Here is a 22,782-nt window from a genome sequence, read left to right as displayed (position 1 = left end):
CTAGATACAATACAAAGTCTAGACCTGCAACTACTAATAAAGACCACCGAAGTAGAGCTAGATAGGGACGCCTGAAGGGGACTCATCGAAACAATGGACCCACGACCCATTTCAACAATACAAGTTTTAAAAAATATTTTAATAATGGCCTGTACGCTTATCTGCAGTGTTGCAGTACGTAATCATTTCTAATTTACATAATATAATGCTCCGTTGCATACAATCCGAATGCACATATTAAATGCAAATCACTACAGGCAACAGTCTCTTATAACGACGACGTTTAGTAATTATATGCATCATCAATGGTGTCATTACTAAAATTAAAATTATTTGAAGTGTTAACGGGTTTTCTACCAACGCAAGTGGTATTAATTGGAATAGAATTTTCAAAACAAGCCCCTTGGATAGTGGGCAATAAAAATAATCAAATACAATTAAAAAAACATGTATAGATAAGTTTGATGTGCAAGGTCACATAATATTATTGTTTAACTATCTGATTTCTACCCGGGGTTGCTGGGGGGTTATCATTAGGAGATAGACATATACCATCTCGGACTTTTCTGTATGCCTTTTTAAGATATACAATTCCGTAGTATATTATTTTGATGTATCCCATGAGGTTGAGGCAGCGTTAGCAATGTAGTGCCAGAAAATATATTTTTACGACTTGATTATAAAACATTGACTTTTTTCTAATTTCTATAAATATAAAATGCATGTGTCTTATGAAACACCATCTATTTTGCGACAAAACTCCACAACATCCTTCCCCCAGATATAAAGCGATTAGAAAATTTTAATGATTACAAATCAAGAATAAAAATCTGGCTGAAAGAGATCAATGAAAAAACAAAAAAAAACACTAAAAACAACATTGGAAACAAATAAAATCGAACCGGATAACTTTAGTCCGCCTCAGAACAGGTCACCCTAGTGAGGAGGACTGAATAACTTTAGTCCTCCTCAGCACGGTTCACCCTAGTGAGGACTGAATAACTTTAGTCCGCCTCAGCACAGGTCACCCTAGTGAGAGGACTGAATAACTTTAGTCCGCCTCAGCACAGGTCACCCTAGTGAGAGGACTGAATAACTTTAGTCCGCCTCAGCACGGGTCACCCTAGTGAAGGACTGAATAACTTTAGTCCGCCTCAGCACGGGTCACCCTAGTGAGAGGACTGAATAACTTTAGTCCGCCTCAGCACAGGTCACCCTAGTGAGAGGACTGAATAACTTTAGTCCGCCTCAGCACAGGTCACCCTAGTGAGAGGACTGAATAACTTTAGTCCGCCTCAGCACGGGTCACCCTAGTGAGAGGACTGAATAACTTTAGTCCGCCTCAGCACAGGTCACCCTAGTGAGAGGACTGAATAACCTTAGTCCGCCTCAGCACGGGTCACCCTAGTGAAGGACTGAATAACTTTAGTCCGCCTCAGCACGGGTCACCCTAGTGAAGGACTGAATAACTTTAGTCCGCCTCAGCACGGGTCACCCTAGTGAGAGGACTGAATAACTTTAGTCCGCCTCAGCACAGGTCACCCTAGTGAGAGGACTGAATAACTTTAGTCCGCCTCAGCACGGTTCACCCTAGTGAGAATTAAGAAATACAATTTACTAAACACGTTCACTATCATCGTACGAACCTATTAAATAAATAATACTTATATTCCTTGCGTTACCCACCATCATATATTGTCCCATGCATACTCTTCTGCTATTCCAAACGTCTGAGTACTTCCTCATTACTTGATCATGCCTATTGAGGTACGTCGCTAACAAATCCGTTGTTACATTTCCCAGCGACAAAGTTCTCAGTTGCAAGACTATATATTAGAACTCTAGAAGTAAAAAATAAATGTGCAGAAATTTAAAAAATAATTTATAATTACCACTTGTACAAATTGAATATTGCTTAGGCGAAAATGATCTTAGTGTGTAATCGAAGAATGTCTTACCTGTAACAAAAGAAAAACATATTATTGGTATTGTGTTAGTACACGTCTAGAAGTATATTTATAACAGCGCTTTTGACTTGTGGCATCCAAAACAGGCTGTCAACAAAGTTACTACTAGCTATTATGAATGCACTAAGAAAAAAAAAAGTAAGTTATTAAGAATCCAATTAAATTATTGGTAATCTGGTTAAAAACAGGATTGCAGGCCGTTTCCTAATACGCACCTGCATTTGCCTTGGTAATATATAACGACGAAATGCGAAAATATTAGGATTTTTATCAACATGTGTTCCGAAATCTTCATAATAAATTCCTATTTTACTAAAAAGTTAAAAAAACGGGGCTATATAATTCATCTAAATATTGGTATTATTATTAAATTTGTATCAGCGACATTTCAAACCTGTTTCGCTTAATCCTAAACAAACGAGAAAGATTTCATCGCAAAAATACAAAACTGGTTTAATTACTCGCAGATTTTCAAAGTCGTACAAAATGTTGCTGGCACTTAATCAGCAAATGGGCTGGAGCAAACAAAATATATAACCGCTTTGCAAAAAGCGAAGGCGCTTATGTACGTGTGATAAATAATTAAAAACCCATTCATTTCCAACTTTCTTTGCAGCAAATAGGAATTTTTTATAACGTCCAAATTGGCACACAACCAAAAAACTTCAGCCGCCTTAATGGGACTAAATAAATCATTTGCGCCCAGAGCAGATAATATTCAGATTCAAACAGCCATATATATACTGAATAAGGAAGCATTCACAAGCAGTTGAAATTCACGCTGTTTTGTAAATATATAATTTATTAGAAGAGGACATAAGTGAGATCCCTGAGGAATTTTATTTACAAAATAACTTGGACAACAATTGTAGCTTCACTGCAGATTGGACAGACGACGTAGATAATATTCAGATTAAAACTACCATACTAAGTATTTTAACATTCGTGAGTATAGTTTTGTACACAATCAATTTGTAAAAATCAACCCGTTAAGTTTTTTTTACTATAAAAATACATAACCTGCTGAGATCTGCAAAACACAGAAAAATAAAATTTAACAAAACAAAAAAAAACACTGATTGTTTTTAACGTCTAAGTGAACGACATTTATAATTTTATTTTTAATAAACTTTTTAAATTTCAATTTTGGTAATTTTCTCAACTACCATACTAGGCTGATGCACGTACTGTGGTAGTCGTGCATAATATGTGAGAAAATAAAAATTACAATATAAACCCTGATAGCAATAAAAATAAAGATTAAACTGAATGATAAAAATATATTTCAAAGAAAATAGAAATAAAAATAAAAATATTACAAGTAAGATTTAAAATACATCCAAAATTATACCGATTATTTTAACACAAGTTAATAAAAAAAGTAATCAAAGGTTAAACTAACAATGATTTTTGACATTGTAGCATCGAACTATGGCCAGCCTCATACATAAAACATAATGAGAGTGTTGCCGGACAATAGAATCGATAATATCCCGGAACTAAATAATACTAAAAATATGTAAGAAGCATGGAACACGACGTGTTTTCAATTTTAAACTAGTACAGTAGGAACTAAATGATACTAAAAATATAATATTTGTAATTTTCATTCCATATTTTTCGAAGGTTTTTAATTTATTTTTTATACAAAATTTCTTTCATCTGAAACCTAATCTGATTTCATGATATTTTCAATCATTTACTTTACCGCACAGAATTTTTCCATCTTTTGCTTTTCATTTACGGTATTTTTGTATCGTTTCTTCACAGTTAAGCATTGCATTTTTCAAAATTTTATTGTATTATTATATATATATATAAATACCTACCATTAATTTTCTACCTAACTTGTTATCATTCACTTTTCTAGAGTTGTGTTTTATATCGGAAAAGTTTAAATTTTAGTGTTATAGTATTATTCAAAAAACTCTACAAATCTCTACACAAGTACTAATTTTAATTATATTTTTTAATCTGAACTTTCCCAGCTATTGCAATTTCGACGTTAAAGTTCAGGCCAGAAATTCGCAGAATGCGGTTCATTATAATACCCGAGGAAAGTTACAAATATTACGGTTGGCGTTCTTGGCTTCCCGGGAACAACCATTCTACCCTTCTCTGGGAGAATTAAATTCCAAATTACGCTGAAGGTATTCTGTGAAAAATTCATCACAATGCTAACTTATAACCATTCTTGACAAAATCGCACAATATACTCTAAGAAAGTCATGATCACGTTGCCTGGCTTAATAATTGAAATTTACATTGAATAATAAAACTAAAAAGACTTGAAACAAAAATGAAAGTATCGATCCACTTTCACCAAAACCTGCCTCAACATGAAATGGATTAGAAAACAGTTTATTATGTAAAAAAAACTGTTATTTTGTCGTGAATGTTATACAAATATTTTTAGTAGCGGTGCAATTACAAGCAATTCAAAAAGTAATGCAATTAAGAAATTTAATTAAAGTTTTGACACAAATTTTACGTAACCCTAAAAAAAGTTTTATGTACAGATGTCAGTTTTATAAGTTCTTTCGATGGCCTTGAAATATCAAACAGTAAATTTCATGACCACTAGGTTCACCTTTCTGAGAGTTTTGTCTCTTCAGAAAACAGATATTTGCCAGGGACAAAAAAAATTATAAGGTTACTTGTCTGATTTTAATTTTTTGACAGTCGAGTTAACTAGCTAATTTAAGCCACAAATTCAAGCCAGAAAAAGTTGTGATAGTTTCACAACACTAGAACTCACAATTTTAGAGTTTTCTCCCCTTTATAAAAAACAGATTTCAGCCAGGAGCACAGAAAAGTCGTGGAGATGAAAGAGCAGAGACTGATTGATGTGAGAAAATAAGCAAAAAGGATCGACGCATCTAAATCAGGCAACCCTCGATTTAGCCCCAGCCGGGAGACAAATGACTACCATTCCAGACTGTTTACAATCCTTCGCACCATGTGTTGTTCAAGCTGTGGGTTTGTAGAACACTGTTATACTACTGTTATTTATTTTTTACCGAGAGGTGGCGACAACTCTGTATCGACAAACAAGCCACGTTGACACGGTTTACATTTATATTGTCAAATCACAAAACAATAAACCACAAAACGAGATAAGCACACCAGGAAAGAAGAGAAGAAGGAACAAATACCTTCCAAAATATATACAAATAATATTTTTGTGGTAGAGTTCTAATTCGTTCTATGAGTAAGATTAGGTCTTCTAAGGTTTGCAAAATAACTGTCCAGTGTACGGAATTATTTTAAGATTGAAAGAACCTTGAATAATTGACACAATTGCTCAAAGGACGTATTTACCCCAATGATTCTAGCTGGGGTAAAATAATTGCATAAAAACAGTTCCATCCATTGTAGAGAATTATTTTCAGGATTGAATAATGTCATGAATAATTGACGAAATTCTATAGGACGTATTACCAAAATTATTTTTAAATTCCCTCCAGTGTACGGAATTTTTTAAGGATTGAATGAAAGACCTTGAATAATTATTAACGCAATTGCTCCATAGGAAAGTGTTTGTTGCGACTATTGACAGTCTGCTCACTGCAAATTGTATGGAATTATATCAAAATATTGAATGAAGGACCTCGTATAATTGACGAAATTATTCCGTAGGACTAATGTACTTACCAAATATCCATTTTATTTAAATTTACCATGTACAAATGAATGGTCCACCAAAACTGAAATTTTAAAATATTCATTTTAACCTTTTTAATGTGAATACCGCTCAAATAGCTACCAACGGTTCGTAGCCAGTAGAATTACGACATCCCCAATTATCGGGGAATATCGTGAGGCTGGAGAAGGAATACCTCCAATAAGAGAAAACATCGAAAGAAGAAACCCACAAATCAAAACAATTGTCCTAATTTAAAAAGATTTTTCAAACATCAATAACCAGGTAAAGGAGTAAAATATGAGAGAAATCTCGTTAGTTTTTTTTGTTGTACGTTCATTCTCGTCTGAGTGAAGCTGTATCGATTCGCCGGCAGTAAGTTGTAGAAATAATAATATTACCAGAGCGAGAAGGTAGTGCCAGCATACCTCCATAATAACTCTTCTCCGGTAGTATACCGCAATAGTAGTATACCGCAATAGTAGCAGACCTGCCGCCTGCCGCCTGCCACCTATACTGCAGACCGGCAGTGGATACGAGACACACACAATGAATGACACACATATTATACCTATATAGTAAAGGTGGGTAGGAATGGTAGTGGGTCGTCTTTTAGTATAAAGGCGGCCAACACGACAGTTTATAGTGAAGTCCTGGAGACACGAAGTAGAATACTATACAAACGTTTTAAAAAAAATTAACTTCACACAGGAGGCTTCGAGGAAAATAATTTCCCTCAAGATCAATGTGACCTTTGCGGATGATGTGTGGAGGGTCTTCTGGAGGGAGGAGAGGAAGGAATAAACATGGGTCTTAAACAGAGGTTGGAAAATGGTTCTACAGCAGAGCTGTTGAACTCAGGATGAGTCGTAAAAACGTCCCCGTTCTCATGCTACCAATGTCAACCGTGCACATTTGGGCGGGCGTTTGGTGTAATTGTCGACAATGCACGGTTGCCGAAAGGATAAATGACACTAGTTCTTCGGAGCATCTTCCATTGAAATACAGGTAGAACAAGGACAGCATTCCTATCGTCGTCTGTGCTCGTGCTATAAAGATTGCAATCCTTTTAGAGAAGAGAATCTATATTTGTTGTCTGGCAAATTCAACACTGGGGCGCACTTGCAAGTGGTGTACCATTATGAGTTTGAATGCATCATTTCAAGGTTAATATCTCTGGGAGGGTTTTTCGAGTATCTGTATCAAAAATTATTATAAGTTGAGAGAATATTTATTGCCGAATTTATTTTCGATTACAATTTTAGAAAAATTTATATCGAAGTCTTTGTTCCTTCTTTTGTTAGATATCATACTAGATATCGTATAGTACTAGGTAGGTGTAATATATGTACTTTAAATGAGGGAAAATTATTCAATAAGTTATTTCAACTAATAATAATTGTGCTAATTCATTCTCATTTTACTACGTCTTAAAATAAAATATTCAGTAGGTAAGTTTAACAAATCACATTTTAGTTCTATTCTAGTTCTTTACCGTGTCCTTGGAGGGGAAATAAAAAAAGCAGCACTACTACAATTATCTATATTTATAATTAAAATAATGGATAATTTCAGATAGCTTATTTTTAACCTCTCCATTTTCACCCCCTCTCATAAACAACTCGTGATTAAAAAGATAGGTTTCAATGGCCTTATCAGCGGTAGGACCTGATATATACAGGGTGTCCGGAAACTCGTAGTACAAGCGGGAAACTGGTGAATCTACATCACATTTGGAGTCGATTTTGTAGTATATTTTTTTTTTATTTGAGCTTTCGTTATCGAGTAAATCGAGTTTGAAGTTGATTTTTTTTTTTTTTTTAATCAAATTCTTATAAATTATTACTGAAGATCAAAGTACCCAACTAATTAAAACTATTTGAAAGTAAAACAAATGAAGAAACTCGGATTTGAAGCAGTGGCGGCCAGCTAATATGTGCTCCCGAGCGCCGAACAACCAACAAGATTTCCGACATGGCTAATCACAATACGAAATTCGGTTCGGTTATAATATCTACAAAAGGTACCTACTTATTAAGCGCGCTTAACGTGCAGACCGACTTTGACTTGTGCCTATGTTCGTAGCAGTTCGTTTTCGATTGCGATCCAAAATTTAACTGCTTTGTCGCATATTCTGTGGAACAGTCGAAAGCGTGGGTACATACCAGTTCATACTATTCTTTGCAAATAATACCATATCAAGGACGGCGTTCGGGGTTTTACCACCACACCAGAAGGAACGATTTGTTCAGTAGAAAGTTAAACTAAAACGCGTATGTTTGATATTATTGTCGATATCGTGGTTTCAATTTACCATCTGCTATTTTTCAGCGAATGTTCCGCTTCTTCGATACAAGCGTACAGGATAAAACATGTCATTAAGAGATGAGTGATGGTCAGATTACTTATTATCAGTTTAGTCAGTACTCGCCGTTACCGGGCAATGGGCATTGTCTGTTGAATTTAAAACTTTTCTTACTCTGCGAAAGATTTAAAGTTTAATTGCAGGTTATATCGATCTTGTATATCAATTATTAATAAGGCATATCAATTGCAGGTTATACTAATTTATGATTACTTTTGTGATTGTTCAACGTATAAATTAAGAATGAGTTTGAATGTGGAATATATTAAAAACAATAGGTCGAGTTTTAAAAAATGCCGGTCCACCTAAACCTGAACTGATAATAAAACAAGAGTGCAAATCTGAATCGAAGAAGTTTACTCGATCATTTAACAAAACAATGTATAACAAAGGTTCGTAGCTCTGTGCATGTGATCAATTGAATAGTTTATTTTGTTTTACGTGTTTAATTTACGATATTGATTCAGTTTGGACAATCAGCGGTGTTACTGATGTAACTCACCTTTCTGAAAAAATCAAAAAAACATAATTCTTGTTATTTACACTTACAAAAAGTTTTGAGCTTAAAGGTTTTAGGAAAAGTTGACATCAGAATGCAATTGGATTCAGGCTACCGTGCCTAAGTTAAACACCATAATGAGCTATTTAATAAAAATCGATAAAGGTCAAATTTCCCAGAACATGATTACAATGTGACGCTTAAAACGTATGACTTCCTAAATAAAGTTCAGTAAAAGATGAACTCTGTGCAATTTACGCCCGCGACAAAAGCTAACGGCGCTTTATCAATTTTACAACTTTTTTATAGTACTTGTTTATTAGAAGACTTTCGCGAGACTGTGGAATTACTAAAAATTTTGTGCGCCATTCATGACGTTTGGAATGACCTCAGATGAAAGCTAAAGATGTTTCTCAATGTTGAAAAGAATAAAATCTTTTTTAAACACGTTGAGCCAGGACAGACTGAACGCACTATCAGTGTTAAGCATTGATAGAGGTCTTCGCTAAACAAAAGGAGCAGAGAATAGAACTTCTTTATAAATAGGTACATATCTACCTTTATTTAATTTATTTTATGACTTAATGTTGTAATCCGGTGAACCCTTACATATTTTGACCACCGGCCGCCACTGATTTGAAGCATTATTTTGAAATCACCCTTCATTTAACCCGGTGTAATCATAAAATATTTCTGCTCTGCAGGGTTAAAACATCTGTTATTCAACCCTAAACACCAGAAAAAACTTTAACCCTAAAATAGCCGAAAAATATTTTTTTTTGGTTTTTTTTTTTTTTTTTTGAAAATGCTCAAATCAAAAAACTTTATGTTTTTTTGGGTTCCCCATGTGGTGTAGATTCTCCAGTTTCCCGCTTGTACTACGAGTTTCCGGACACCGTGTATATATATCAATTTTGATTTCACAATTCTATTTTACTAAATAAATGCTAAAATCTGTCAGTAAAGCAGAAGCGTAGCTATAGCATTCACATGAGGGGAGTGTTTGAACCCCCTAACATATAATCATATACTTCATATTCGCCCTTGGAATAGTGGCTAACAATAATCAGATACTTTATCCTATCAAGAGGATGGCGGAATATCCCCTTATTGAAATAAGTGCGATTTTTCACAAAAAACGGCGCTATACTAACTATCCAATTATTATTATGATCCTTATTTTAGCAATCTCAACATATCTGTTTCATTATTTTATATCATGGGCATACTGGAAAAATACGTTAAGTTGGAAATTTTACATGTTGACTTAAATAAGTCGTGTTAAATATTAACTTTCTATAATTTAAAAAAAAAGTTAAATCTATTTGCCCTTGTCATTTCTGGCAGAAAGCTTTAACTCAACTTAACCGTAAACGTCACATAACATTTATTTTTATGTTTTTTTTCAAATTTAAAAAAATATATATATTTATTAAAGCAAAAATAACGCAAATGTGTAGTGCATTGTTAATAAAACGAAGCAGTCAATTTGAAACAAATAACATACAAAAAGCACTAAATATCTTAGTGTTTCTGCCAGTACAAAATCATCTAAGAAAATATGCTAATTGCTACCATTTTGTAAATAAACTTAAAAATTGACTATCCGTTCAATTAAAAATTAAACACAAATCATGATTTCATATTTTTGTATCCACACAAACTGCAATTTAATTTGACAAAAAAGTTTAAAGTAAAAAAGTTCTCGTTTTTTTAAAACAGCGATTATAGAGTTAACGTTTTTTGTCAATGAGTATACCCGCGATATTATAGTTTCAGCGTATATAGTGTATAGTGTATTGTGCCAGCCGGGTCACGGGTCGCGATGGGGCTGACGGCGAGGGGGGAGAGGGGGGAGAGCGGGGTGCGAGGGACCGCCGGGCGGGAGGGAAGAGCGGGGGAAGCGGAACAGGGGGTTGGGTATTATTATTTGTGCGGGGGAGGGGAGGGGGAGGCGGGGAGGAAGGACGCGGCAGAGAGCCGGCAACGCAGCCGGGCCGCTCGATATAGCAGGAGAGCGGATAACCCCCCGGCAGCCGGCTGCTGGTGGCTGGCGCTCTAAACGGGCCTTGTAGCTGGTTGGTATGCCGCTTGGTTCAGTGAGCTCACTCTTTTCTCTTCTGCGTTCCCGGGAGCAAAATTTTCGGAATTAATAACAAATTAAATTTATTTTAAAGTACGTATATAAAAAAATTAGAGTATGACTGTATCATCAATGTAGAAGTTCGAAAATAATGTAAGTATTATGAATAAGATTGAGAAAGGGACGCTTAAATAGTTTAGTTATGACACTGCGAAGTAATGCAAAATCATGTGTTTTTGGTTTGAAAATATGATCATATAGAAATATTTTTAGTTGCTTTAATTAAATACTGAAAGTAGAACATATATTGGCGTTTGAAATAATCAAGAATTTTTTATTAAGTTCAAAAAAACATAAATATGTATAAATCCTATAAAACTTCTTTAAATTGCGAAATTTCCTAATTACGAATCCTTTTTTCCGTTATTGTTTTATTGCATAATGTGACAAATTAAGTTATTTATTATTATTACAGAATTTGAACAATTCATCAAATTTCAAAGTTAAAATTCAAGTTCTATGAAAGTCTTATTCAAGTTTTGTTACTATCCAAGTACTGTGTAATAACCGGCTCATGATGAAATAAGAACAGAACTTGAATAAAACGTTCATAGAACTTGAATTTTAACTTTAAAATTTGATGAATTGTTCAAATTCTGTGAAACGACGCATCCTACGTACATTTCAGCTTTTAAACAAATTAATAATCAACAGAAGAGGATGATAACTATCATGTTGTTAAGCTTGTCAGCTTATTACAATCTCTTTATAGTATAAAATAATGTCGCTATCCGCGTCTGTATGTGCGCTTAGTTCTTCTAAACTAAGTAACGGATTTTGATAGGGTTTTCAATATCAGTTCGAGAATTTCTTCCGTAAGGGTTATATATGTGTAGGAATACATGCGTATTATATTTATGAAAAGTAGAGGAAAATCGATGTTTATACTAGAATCCACAACCTCAAAACTTTACTCCAAATCATTCACAACTCCAAGCAACGCCGGGTACGCGTCAGCTAGTTTGATATAAAGTTGAAACCATAGACCTATGAATATTAGTAGACCTGCCCTAAGTGATTAAAAGCGTATTATCCCCACTCCCCATACCGGTTCCATTGGAGCCGGCTGTGCTCGCGTATGGCCTCAAGTGAAATTTGAAAACGTGACGTCATCATTCTTGTGCGAACTATGGTCGAGGCATCATCGGTTCATTTTACGAAATAACACGGCAAAATGTTGACTTGTACTATGAAAACTTGTAAAAATAGATGTGAAAAAGAGAATTAAACCAATTGTCGTATTACATTCCATATATAAGCATTATTTTACTTTATTTTAAGCATATTCACATCGTATAATATGAATCAGTTGTTACTATCACATCGAGAAACGTCTGGACGCGAAACACAAAGCTGGTTGGTTGCTGGGAAGTAAATTATGAACATTTATAAAAGTGTCTTAACTAAATACTTAAACGAAATATTCGACTCTGAAAATAGAACCGAATTTTTTTGCCGAATTTGGACTTCGCAAATTTGTTCATATCGTGGCGAGTAATTTGCGCTCCCATGTAAAAATGTCTATTCATTCAAAAGCAGATTTTACTTTTAAGAAGTAAATGGTGATATTATAATGCGAGATGCCTATTTACTGTCAGATTGATTTATTGACGAATCACAGTCAGCTTCACTCCCTTCGTTCTTCAACAGTTGATTTTACCCCTCGACATTATCTTCTCGTCTATTAATTCCTATGTCTGTGAAACGCACCAAGAATCGTCGATTAATCGAGACATTTCAAGAAAGCATTTAAAACGAAACGTAGAAAAATGCCGATAAATAAATTTCATTAATCTAAGTCTATACATCTATATAGGTCTGTGAATTCAACGACCTTGGAGTTATCTTTGACTCCAAATTATGCTTCTTGAATCATATTATAACCACTACCAGTAGAGGATTACAAATGCTTGGATTTATTCTCAAAATCGCAAACGACTTAACCTAAAAATCATAAAGTTATTATACACATCTCTGGTTAGAAGTCAGGTAGAATATACTCGTAATTCTTCATTTTAACTCCCATTGCTTACAAATTTAAAAAAAAAACACATTTTTTACGCTTTATTAGTTGTATAATCGGTTTTCCAAGTAATACATGAAATCAATTATGTGAATTTACGAAGAAAACTCAATTTATCGAAACTATCTGAAAGGGGAAAATATTTGATTTTCTTTCATTGTATAAAATTGTTAACTCAATACGTTACTGCCCTGACGCTATAAGTTTGTTGTCTAGATTCAAGATGAAACATATTTTTTCACGACAATAACTTTGTGTTCAATTACATCATGGAAAGAATTCATAGCCTTGGCAATGAATTAATATATGTCACTGATATTTTCGTTTTAAATTATGATACATTTAGAGCCAAATTAATTCAGCACTTTTTAGTAAATTTAAATAACGAGTTATCATAATCTATGCATATAATTAAGCAGCTAAGTAATCATAATATATTTTGGAAATGATTATTTTTAATTTCAAGCGTTCTTCAGTTAGCGTGGTAAGTATATTATGCTATAATATTATCATTGTAAAAGCCCAATAATAAATAAATAAACGTGTTAGTACTAAATAATTACAATAAGTACACACGTTATAATGGTTAACAATATGATTAAAAAAGGTAATCTAAAATTGACACTGTAATCTAGAAAATGGTGGTATGTTTTTTTTTTTTAAATCGAAAAACAAAACAAAATAAACAAAACAAAACTTATGTAGGTCGCACTGCGATTTATGAAAATAAAACACTATCACATTATTTTTAATTAACGCAGAAAATAATATTTGTCTCAAGATTTAGACAGGACGGTAACCGTATACTTTGAGTGTTGAATGCTCAATAACTCTCTTACGAGTGAACAAGAGACAAAATATTAGATTCAAATAATATTGGGAAAATACATATTTTCGAATAAAGCTGACATTAATATTGGATAATTTGCATTATCGAGTATTTTTCACACCGGATTTAATCATAATTGAGAAAAAATTGCTCGTGATTTCTTGAAAAGAGTATTTAAAAAGTTTGATATTTTCCGCGCAGTGCGCGGGGATGCAACCATTCTGTCTAAATTTATGCTTGCCGTGCACTGCGCGGGGTTCGTTCGGAAAGGGTTAAGGCGATGCCATACGTAGTAATGCAAAAAATTTGATTTGAAAATTTGGTCGCCTAGAAATGTTTCAGATGCTTTAATTAAATACTGCGAGTAGAATACATCTTGGCCTTTGAAATAATCGAGTATTTTTTAGATGAGTCTTTTTATAAGCCCAGAAAAAAATAATGTATAAGGCCTATGAAAACTGCTTTAAAGTTCAAAATCTCCTACTTACGAACCCATTTTTGGTTATGATTTTATTGTATAATGTGGCAAATTAAGTTATTTATAAAATGATCGAAAGAAAATTAAATATTTATGCCTGAACATCCACAAAATAAAATAAAAGGCACTTTTTGGCCATGTTTTTTTCTTGCATAAATCAAAACAGGCGGATGGTGTTAAACCTTATCGCCATCTACGTAAGGGTTATTATTGATAGTGGCTCTATTTAAAATATTACACGACGTAGTGCATCGCCATAAGCGAAAACTTTTACTTTTCTTTGGGAGTAATTTTTGAACATGACGGAAAAGGGTTAAACAAAAATCATAATTTTGAAGTTTGTTGCAAAGTGCACTTGAAGTTATAGTATTATAATTATGTCATACATACATTTCTGTTTTTCTGACTATTGAAATGACCTGACTCAAGTACACACTTTGGTTTACCTGATAGTGCCATGTCTTCTTAAAAATAGGAACCCAAGTTAAAAATATATATCCCGGCTGGAGAAGTCAGAAGGTTTAGAGCAACCAGTCTTTTTCGATCCGGCCCGCCACGCAGTAGGTGGGCTAATGAATTCGCCGCCAAGACCTAGACAAACCTCAACCCACGAACCCGGTCACCCCTGCTAAGTCACCAAACGTAGTAAACCCTTGGTAGTATGGCAGGGGTGTTGGTTATCCAATAAATGGTTCCCGGGGCGGCTGTGCCCATGCCTGCCTCCCAAATTGAATAGCTATTTCATACAAACAATAACAATTAATAGTTTGGTAAAGAATGACCATGAAACTATCAAGTGCATATTTATTGGCGAATCGAAAAGCATAATAAATGGTACGACCATTAAATTGGTTAGTCTTAGATTGATAAACTTTGTTTGTGGGAATGACCTTGAAATACGACTGCGTTACAAATTAGGTCATCAGTTTAAATTATAAATAAACAAAACATTATGGAATACAATGTACGTCATCTAGTATGAGAGGTCTGTGATAAATGTACGGGACGCCAATAATAGAGTGCACAAATTGGAACTCCAAAATAATCAGAATGACCTTGAAAAATCGAGAGGATATGTTTAAAATTCCCTACAATACATATTATAGGTCCTTTTAAAATTGATTGTTTTACGAGAGTAACTCAGAAGTCCAAATTTACAAACTGCTACAAACCGTCTGGAGCCAGTGAGACTATGGCACCACCAGTAGTTTTGAGGCTGAAGGTAGAGGGGGAGGGGTGGCGATGGGGAAGATGAATATGAGAAGGATCTTTTTTTAAATTTGTTTTTGGGGTGTTATACCGTGTTGCGCTAACTCCTTCTTTAGCCAACGTTTCGGACAGCATTGCAGTGTCCATCATCAGGGCAGATGTGTTATTTGATGTGTTGTTAGATGTGGTAATACACCCCAAAAACAAATAACAAAAATGCTTTTGGCCGTGAAAATCTTAAATCATATATGAGAAGGATCTGGCTATTCAAGTCTAGTCACCAAACACGGTTAAAGCCATTTCAAGTTTGAATGGTAATAAGCAAATATAATAGGTAGGTACAATATATTATTTTTAATGAATTAATTGAACAATTTATTTATGCTCATTATTACTTATGAACCGCTCGACCTCCATATTCGTAGCCTTACCTCCTGACCACGGCGGTTCACTCCTTCCTTCTAAAAAAGGCTCTCCACCCAGCATCCCGAAAGGTAGACACAGGCCCTGAGTGAAATTATTTTCCTCGGGGCCTCCCCCTGTGTGGAGTTACAAAAAATATACGGTTGTTCAATTATACATACTTTGTTTGAGATTACCTTTTCAAATTATTATAGTAATTTTTTAGATTTTAGATTCGATGCATGTATGATGCTTTAGCCTATAAGTTGATATGACACCAATTTTAAGGTAAAACGGAGACCATTTTAAAACAATATATTACGTTTGCATGAGTTATTCGTAGACAATAGATAATACTTTATTTATTTTAGTACCAAAAAATAGTAATAAAAATAAGGTTTCCGCCAATACCTATTTAATTGTTGTAAAATAGTCGAAACACAAACATTATACATTCTCTTGGCTTGTACGTACATAAGAATGGGATATACTGCTACTATGTAACGTGTGTAAGCGGTCCCGATATATAATTTTTCACTTGTCTGTTAAAGAACGGAATAGCATTACGTGAGCACTATACTAACGTCTGGCCGTTCTAGGTACTAACTAAAGCCACCACGTCGAAAGGCTCGGCCGTCCTACCGACCTTTCCTTAGTCAAGCTTATTGATCGATCCCTTCCCACGTGTTTTTTGAAAACCTACTGGGCAAACCAGTCGAATGTAGCGGTCTCGCTTACTCGCTACTTTCAACTCAGATATCTTTCGGCCTTCGGTCTGAGAGGACGTATTTAAGGTACGTACCACAAATAATCTGCCCTGTGGTGCTTATTAAAATATTAAAAAACCACTTTTTGCACGTAATGTTTAAAATCTCAAGGTGAATTGTTTGTTGGCGGGTGTACATACGTAATATGTATATGAATAATTAGTTTTATCCGCATAAAAACTCAATTCTTTCAAGAAAGGAATACAAATACAATATTGGATGAAATCACCAACACAATTGAGTTTTTATAATAAACTATTTATTTGTATTTGAATCCCATATGTGCAAAATATCCAACAAAAAATTCATTTCAATATTGTTGGCGGGTGTACATACGTAATATGTATATGAATAATTAGTTTTATCCGCATAAAAACTCAATTCTTTCAAGAAAGGAATACAAATACAATATTGGATGAAATCACCAACACAATTGAGTTTTTATAATAAACTATTTATTTGTATTTGAATCCCATATGTGCAAAATATCCAACAAAAAATTCATTTCAATATTAAAATAGCAAAATATCCAACAAAAAATTCATTTCAATATTGTTGGCGGGTGTACATACGTAATATGTATATGAATAATTAGTTTTATCCGCATAAAAACTCAATTCTTTCAAGAAAGGAATACAAATACAATATTGGATGAAATCACCAACACAATTGAGTTTTTATAATAAACTATTTATTTGTATTTGAATCCCATATGTGCAAAATATCCAACAAAAAATTCATTTCAATATTAGAATAACGTGCAAAAGCGTTTTTTTTAAATATTTTAATTAGTGCCATCTATGAAAGCGAATGTTATACATTGTTTAACGTTTAACCACCATAAACAAATATCTAAGTAACAAGTAACTATTTTGTGTGCCTACAAGGAATTAATAATAACATAAGATTTGTATAGCGCAGGTTTGTGAAGCAATGAAGCGTGCACTTTATAAAAAGCACCAGTATTCTGGGAAGAGAGTGAATCGCAGATTGAGTCTAAACTCAATAAAACAGCACCATGGCGGTGAGGAATTAAGGTAGGTACTTATGAAATTTTTGAAAGTTCACTTGTATTTGCTTATGAAACTATTACTAACTACCTTACGCACGATAATGATGACATTTGCTTTGTATCCTCTCCTGATAAACCTATTTGACACTTGCATACAAAGTTAGACAACAAATATGCCTCAAGGATTACATCTAAACACTCCTGGCACTAATAAGAACAAACTTTGAAATTTTTAGCGATATCTGTTGTCTACTTTCGAGTCTTGCGAGAACAAACATACACAGGCTGAATTTTTTATTACAGAAGATATATATTGTACCAAATGCATGCTCTAAGATTGTACCTATCCAAATCTCTATATTCTAACTACGATTGTACGTATTCAAGTCCGCTCGACGGTTCGCATTTACAATACTGAGTAAATACAAATATACTACATGCAACAATTTATTTGTCTATATTTTCTTCGCAACGTTTTAGGAAAGTGCCCTATGTAACTAATAAATAATAAAAATAGGTATTATGGGCAAAGATCTAAAGTTCTTTAAAAGCTATCTTAATGGACGCAAACAACAAGTGAAAATACAAAACATACGTAGCTATCAGTGCTCAACTGACTTTGGTATTCCACAAGGAAGCGTATTGGTATCGACTATATTCTCACTGTAAATTAAAACAACTTTTGCAAGCTTGATATTCAGGGGAAAATTGTTAGCTTTGCTGACGATACTGTCTTTTCCAACACTTGGCCACCAGATGGATTTAAAAAAAAAATCAAAAGAATATTTAGTCCCGAAAAAAAAACTGCTAGATATAAACATGCTTTCCCTTAACATCGATAATTCTAAATACGTCACACCAAGCATCAATATTCAGGCCAACATCATAATGATTTTCTGAGAATATATACCTGTACGAACTCCAACGAAAGCACACTAACTTCACATATGAAATAAATACCTCGGACTCACCATCAACGGAATCTACAAATCATGATTGCAAATAAAATAAGAAAACAATACAATTCTTCAGAACCATAAGAAACTTTCTTAACTTGCAACTTCTAAAAACGATTTATCTTGCCATCAGCCTATCTATCATAGATATGTTTCGTGGTTCTACACATCTTCCTGAATTTTACGGTATATATTATCATTTTAGTCACTGTCAACTCTGGCGCAGCAATGAAGTTAAAAAATGTCCAGATGACAAGGCATTTCCCTCTACATCTGACCATCTAAATCAAAACTGGCCTGCTCCGGACCCCGCGGCGATGACGAACAGTGGTGAGAAAGTGAATGCAAGATACTAATAAAAATACAATTTATGAAGAAAATCATTATTTCATTGACAAAAATTAACATTAACAAAACACCTTTATGTTGCTCAAGGGTAAATGATCATTCACCCTAGGGGACGACAGTAATTTAGAATGTATTGTTATTTTGCATCTCCAGGTACCATTCATTTGGACACTATTACCTTTAAGGTAGAACCAAGACCTCGAGAAGGAGATGAAGGGGGAATCCCTTATACGGAAATTAACGTCGACCTACTGGATATTAAGCAGGAATTCTTAGAGTGCCCTGAAAGAATTACTGAGACAGCAGGTAAACAAGCAAAATCACAATTCGTGCTCTATTATTTTTTTGGGCTTTTTGAATTTAATGCTCTCTTCGTCTCGGCATATCAATGCACGTATTGTTGTTTTGCTTCTCTAGGTAGCATTCATGGGGAGACAGTTACCTTCAAAACAGAACCAGGACCCGGAGAAGAAGATGGAGTAAGAATTCCTTATAACATGGAAATTGAAGTAGACCTGGATGTTAAAAAGGAATTCTCACACCACTCTGAAAGAATTACTCAGACAGCAGGTAAAAAAATAAATTAACAATGACGAAATACAATTTTTTGCGCTTTTACGTGATTAAGCTTTTTAAGCTTACTTATTAAGCTTTTTTCATATTTTTTTTCAGAATTATTGACAGACCTGAAGCCTGGATTCTATTGTTCCCGTTGTAACTACTTCTGTAATAGTAAATCAATGTTAGAACTGCACTTCTCGCGCACCCATACTACGGAAATACCTTTTTCATGTTCCGACTAGTTCATCTTCACAAAAGAGAAATTTATAAAATCCCCTTTCTTGTTCTGAATGCAACTATTCACGTTCTTAAAAAATTCAAATGCTTAATCATCGGAGGCGGTTCTAAAGGCCCAAGGGTGGAAGGTTATTCGAACAATACATGTATAACTAAACTCTATGGACCTTACTAAATTTTAAACAACTGATAACGTATGATTTAAGATTTTCACGGCCAAAAGTATTTTTGTTATTTGTTCCCCAAAAACAAAAAAAACAAAAAAAACAAAAAAAAACTGATAACGTAAGATAAATGATTACATATCTGTTGTGTAAAATTTAAAATACGTTGATTAGTAAGGAGATAATTTTGATCTTGTATTGCTGATATATTCATATCTACGTCATGATTCCGGGAGTCAATAACATATTTTGTAAATCATTTTTTATCACTTTTACTAAAAAAGACAGGTATGACCTGTTTTTTTAGTAAAAAATGATATTGAATTTATTACATAAACGGCGCTATACGTACATATCTGAGTAGAAATTAAATTAAATTAACTCTTAAATGCAGAATTCACCTGTTCACTAAATTGGAAATCGTATCAATTAAAGTAAAGTAACAAATAAAAATTTCACTAGCCCTATTCCTTCTTCCTTTGGCTTTCTGTATTCAGTCTATTTCATTTTATATGTTGTGCCATTCTTTTAGATGTTATCATATCTCTCTCTCAATGTTCATTTGTTTTGTATTATATTTCGTCTCTCCTTTACTTATAAATATGCTCACTCGATGTATTTTTTGTCTAGTTTTTTATTTATTTATCCATAAGCTTAAGCAAAGCAAAACTGGTTGGAGTAATATTTAAAATAAATTGGTTTTTAAAAGCACATTTATTATTGTTTTATTTATTTTGTATTAAAAAGTTAAAAAAATATATTTTTCGCGTTAAATCGATCTTCTATTATTAAGGTCGAATAGTGACCAAAGTAATAATTAAAATAATCTACATTTTTTTAAAGCAACATCAGTTGAATTGATTTTTTTAATAATTCATCGCAAACTAATAGACAACCTCAAACAAACATTTAAGGAGGTTAAATACATATATTGGAGGTTGGGTTAGGTTAGGTTGTTTTTTGGAAATTACTTCTAGTCCAAGCGATGGCCGTAAAATATCCTTTACAAAAATAGATCAACTTCAACAAATGGGTAGGTACTGGACAAACACCACTGAAAATTAGTAAAACAAACGGCGTTCTGCCAGAATTCTACTCCGAAGTAATCCTGGAAAGGGAACTTCCGGTGTCATTTTTGGAAAGTGAATGTCCAAAGTGCCATCTAACTTAAACTAACCACAAAAGTTCATGGCTAATTAATTCAAAGATTGCGTTCAGCCAAATTTTAAACAGTTTGCATTTACAAGTAATATGCAGACAAGAGGCAATGCGACATCTCAGCCGTCACCTGAATAAAACAAATGACAAAATTTACACGGAGAAAAATGAGTACGGCTTTTTTATCAAGATACTGTTAAGATGTAACCATTTCTTAATAAAATATTAGTCATTCAGAATATATCTTAAAATATTATTATTTTTAAGAACACGTGTTCCGACTTCCTCATAAAATATTTGTGCTTTACTGATAGTTACGAAATTTGTCAATTCATTCGATACAGACCTCCAGTCCCGTTTTTAACCGGAAAGCGAATAATTTAACTTGATTTTGAACTCTGGGCAGACAAGATTATAATTCGAGCGAAAAATACCTTTTTTCTAGATATATTGTTAAATTGAATAATAATACGATATTTGCATCTTATTATTATAATATTCTAAATCATTACATGTATGGATTTATGCATTAATACGAGTGCCACAAGGACGCGAAAGCAAATAAATCTATGCAAAAATCATTTTTCGTCAGAGTATTCAGCGTATTTTTTATTTATTCTAGCGAAGTCACAAAACCATGCCACCAACTCTACAAAGAATAGTAGCACGTATCTATCAAGAACACAAACAGGGGAACATTAATACATTCTATTGAATGAATTCTTCTATTGGAAACATCGACGCCAGTGGATTTTATCCATTATCAAATACTTCTGACACCGGTGAATTTTGTACTGCAGCCAAAAACTTGAAATCGATTGCATTATCAAAAACCTGGACAGGGGTGAACTTCATCTATCAGACATTTTGCCAGCAGTGGACAAGAGAGCATTTCATTAATTTGGATAACTTTGCATTATTTGGTCCATCAACCAAAAACCTCTGCAATCCTGTTGACCAGGATCACAGAAAAGAGAAAGTACGTAAGCTTTAACAAACAGAAGAGGGAAGCCGTTTTAGTCACCGGGCATTAAATGATTGAATTGACGTCACGCCGAGCGGAGTTCAGCGGAGCCTTGCCGAGGAAACCTTACAAGCAAATTTTAATTACTGCCGATTTGTGCTTTGGCGCTACTGACATACGAGCGCTCATAATGGCCGGTGAAGTCATTAATACCTCGATGATCACATTGCCGACTGAATGAATGATGTCTGTTACGTGAACGGGTAACCTGCAGTACAGTTCCTCAATCAACGCTCAAGCTCAATACATGTTAATAAAAATAAGGAAAAAAAACATTGGTACAATATTGGAAATCTTAAAAACAAAAATATAACAGAACATCTGTAATACTTTTTACGTTTGACTGAGGATTGAACCTTTCTTCTCAGAGACCGGAGTCAACCACGCTACCGACCTTACCATATGCCGAGCGGATAAAACCGACATTTATTTCATATATAATATAGCAGTCCACAATGGAGTGCTGGTACCTACCCTGATGTATGGAAGTGAGGCATGGAACTGGCAGAGAAAGGATGAAAATAGATTGAATGCTGTTTAAATGAGATCCCTGAGGCGTATGTGTGGTAAAACCATGTGTGATCGTGTGAGAAATGTGGAGATCCGCAAAGAATGCTAGGCTGATGTAAGCGTAATAATTCCGATTAAGAAAGGGAAGGGAAGATGGTTTGGTCATGTAGAGCGAATGGTAGCAGTCGGGGACGCCCGGGGAAGACGTGGCACGATCAAGTGAATCAGATACTCGAGTTGGGCCATGTCAAGAGTCAGAATAATAGAAGAGTATGTATGATACGATATATGACTGTGAATGAGGCAAGAAATGTGTGCCGAGACCGAGTTGTTTGGCTGTCCGTCCTCTCTGCCTACCCCTGCGGGAAACGGCGTGATGGTTAGTTAGTTATTACATATATTAACTGCTGTAATTTCATCCGAAAGAAATGCGTTTATATCCACGTGATTGATACCAAAAGTTGATAGAATGGACGAGTCGATTTTC

The 22,782-nt window shown here is 34.1% G+C and overlaps 2 protein-coding genes across 3 annotated transcripts in view; one reads left to right on the top strand and one right to left on the bottom strand.

Moving 5' to 3' along the window:
• The window catches only part of Smr (nuclear receptor corepressor smrter), a 608,275-nt gene that overhangs the window by 543,378 nt on the left and 42,115 nt on the right, over positions 1–22,782 (bottom strand). The gene's annotated exons all lie outside the window — the stretch shown is intronic.
• On the top strand, positions 16,327–19,870 carry LOC149413245 (uncharacterized). Its single transcript, XM_089645219.1, has 6 exons — positions 16,327–16,352; positions 17,247–17,362; positions 18,499–18,623; positions 18,795–18,947; positions 19,059–19,211; positions 19,314–19,870. Exons 2-6 carry the CDS (start codon positions 17,259–17,261, stop codon positions 19,442–19,444), a joined length of 666 nt encoding a protein of 221 aa, XP_089501345.1. The 5' UTR covers positions 16,327–16,352; positions 17,247–17,258; the 3' UTR covers positions 19,445–19,870.

This window comes from Hesperophylax consimilis, chromosome 22 (assembly GCF_061612785.1).
Source record: "Hesperophylax consimilis isolate HC1 chromosome 22, BYU_Hcon_1.0, whole genome shotgun sequence".
Taxonomy (NCBI): Eukaryota; Metazoa; Arthropoda; class Insecta; order Trichoptera; family Limnephilidae; genus Hesperophylax; species Hesperophylax consimilis.
This window is presented reverse-complemented; position numbering and strand designations above follow the sequence as displayed.

Excerpts from the sequence above, each read along its gene's own strand:
- LOC149413245 (XM_089645219.1), top strand. The coding sequence starts at position 17,259 with ATGAAGCGTGCACTTTATAAAAAGCACCAGTATTCTGGGAAGAGAGTG. Across the intron at positions 18,624-18,794 it reads CGCGGCGATGACGAACAGTG|GTACCATTCATTTGGACACT; the intron begins GTGAGAAAGTGA and ends TTGCATCTCCAG. Across the intron at positions 19,212-19,313 it reads AAGAATTACTCAGACAGCAG|AATTATTGACAGACCTGAAG; the intron begins GTAAAAAAATAA and ends ATTTTTTTTCAG.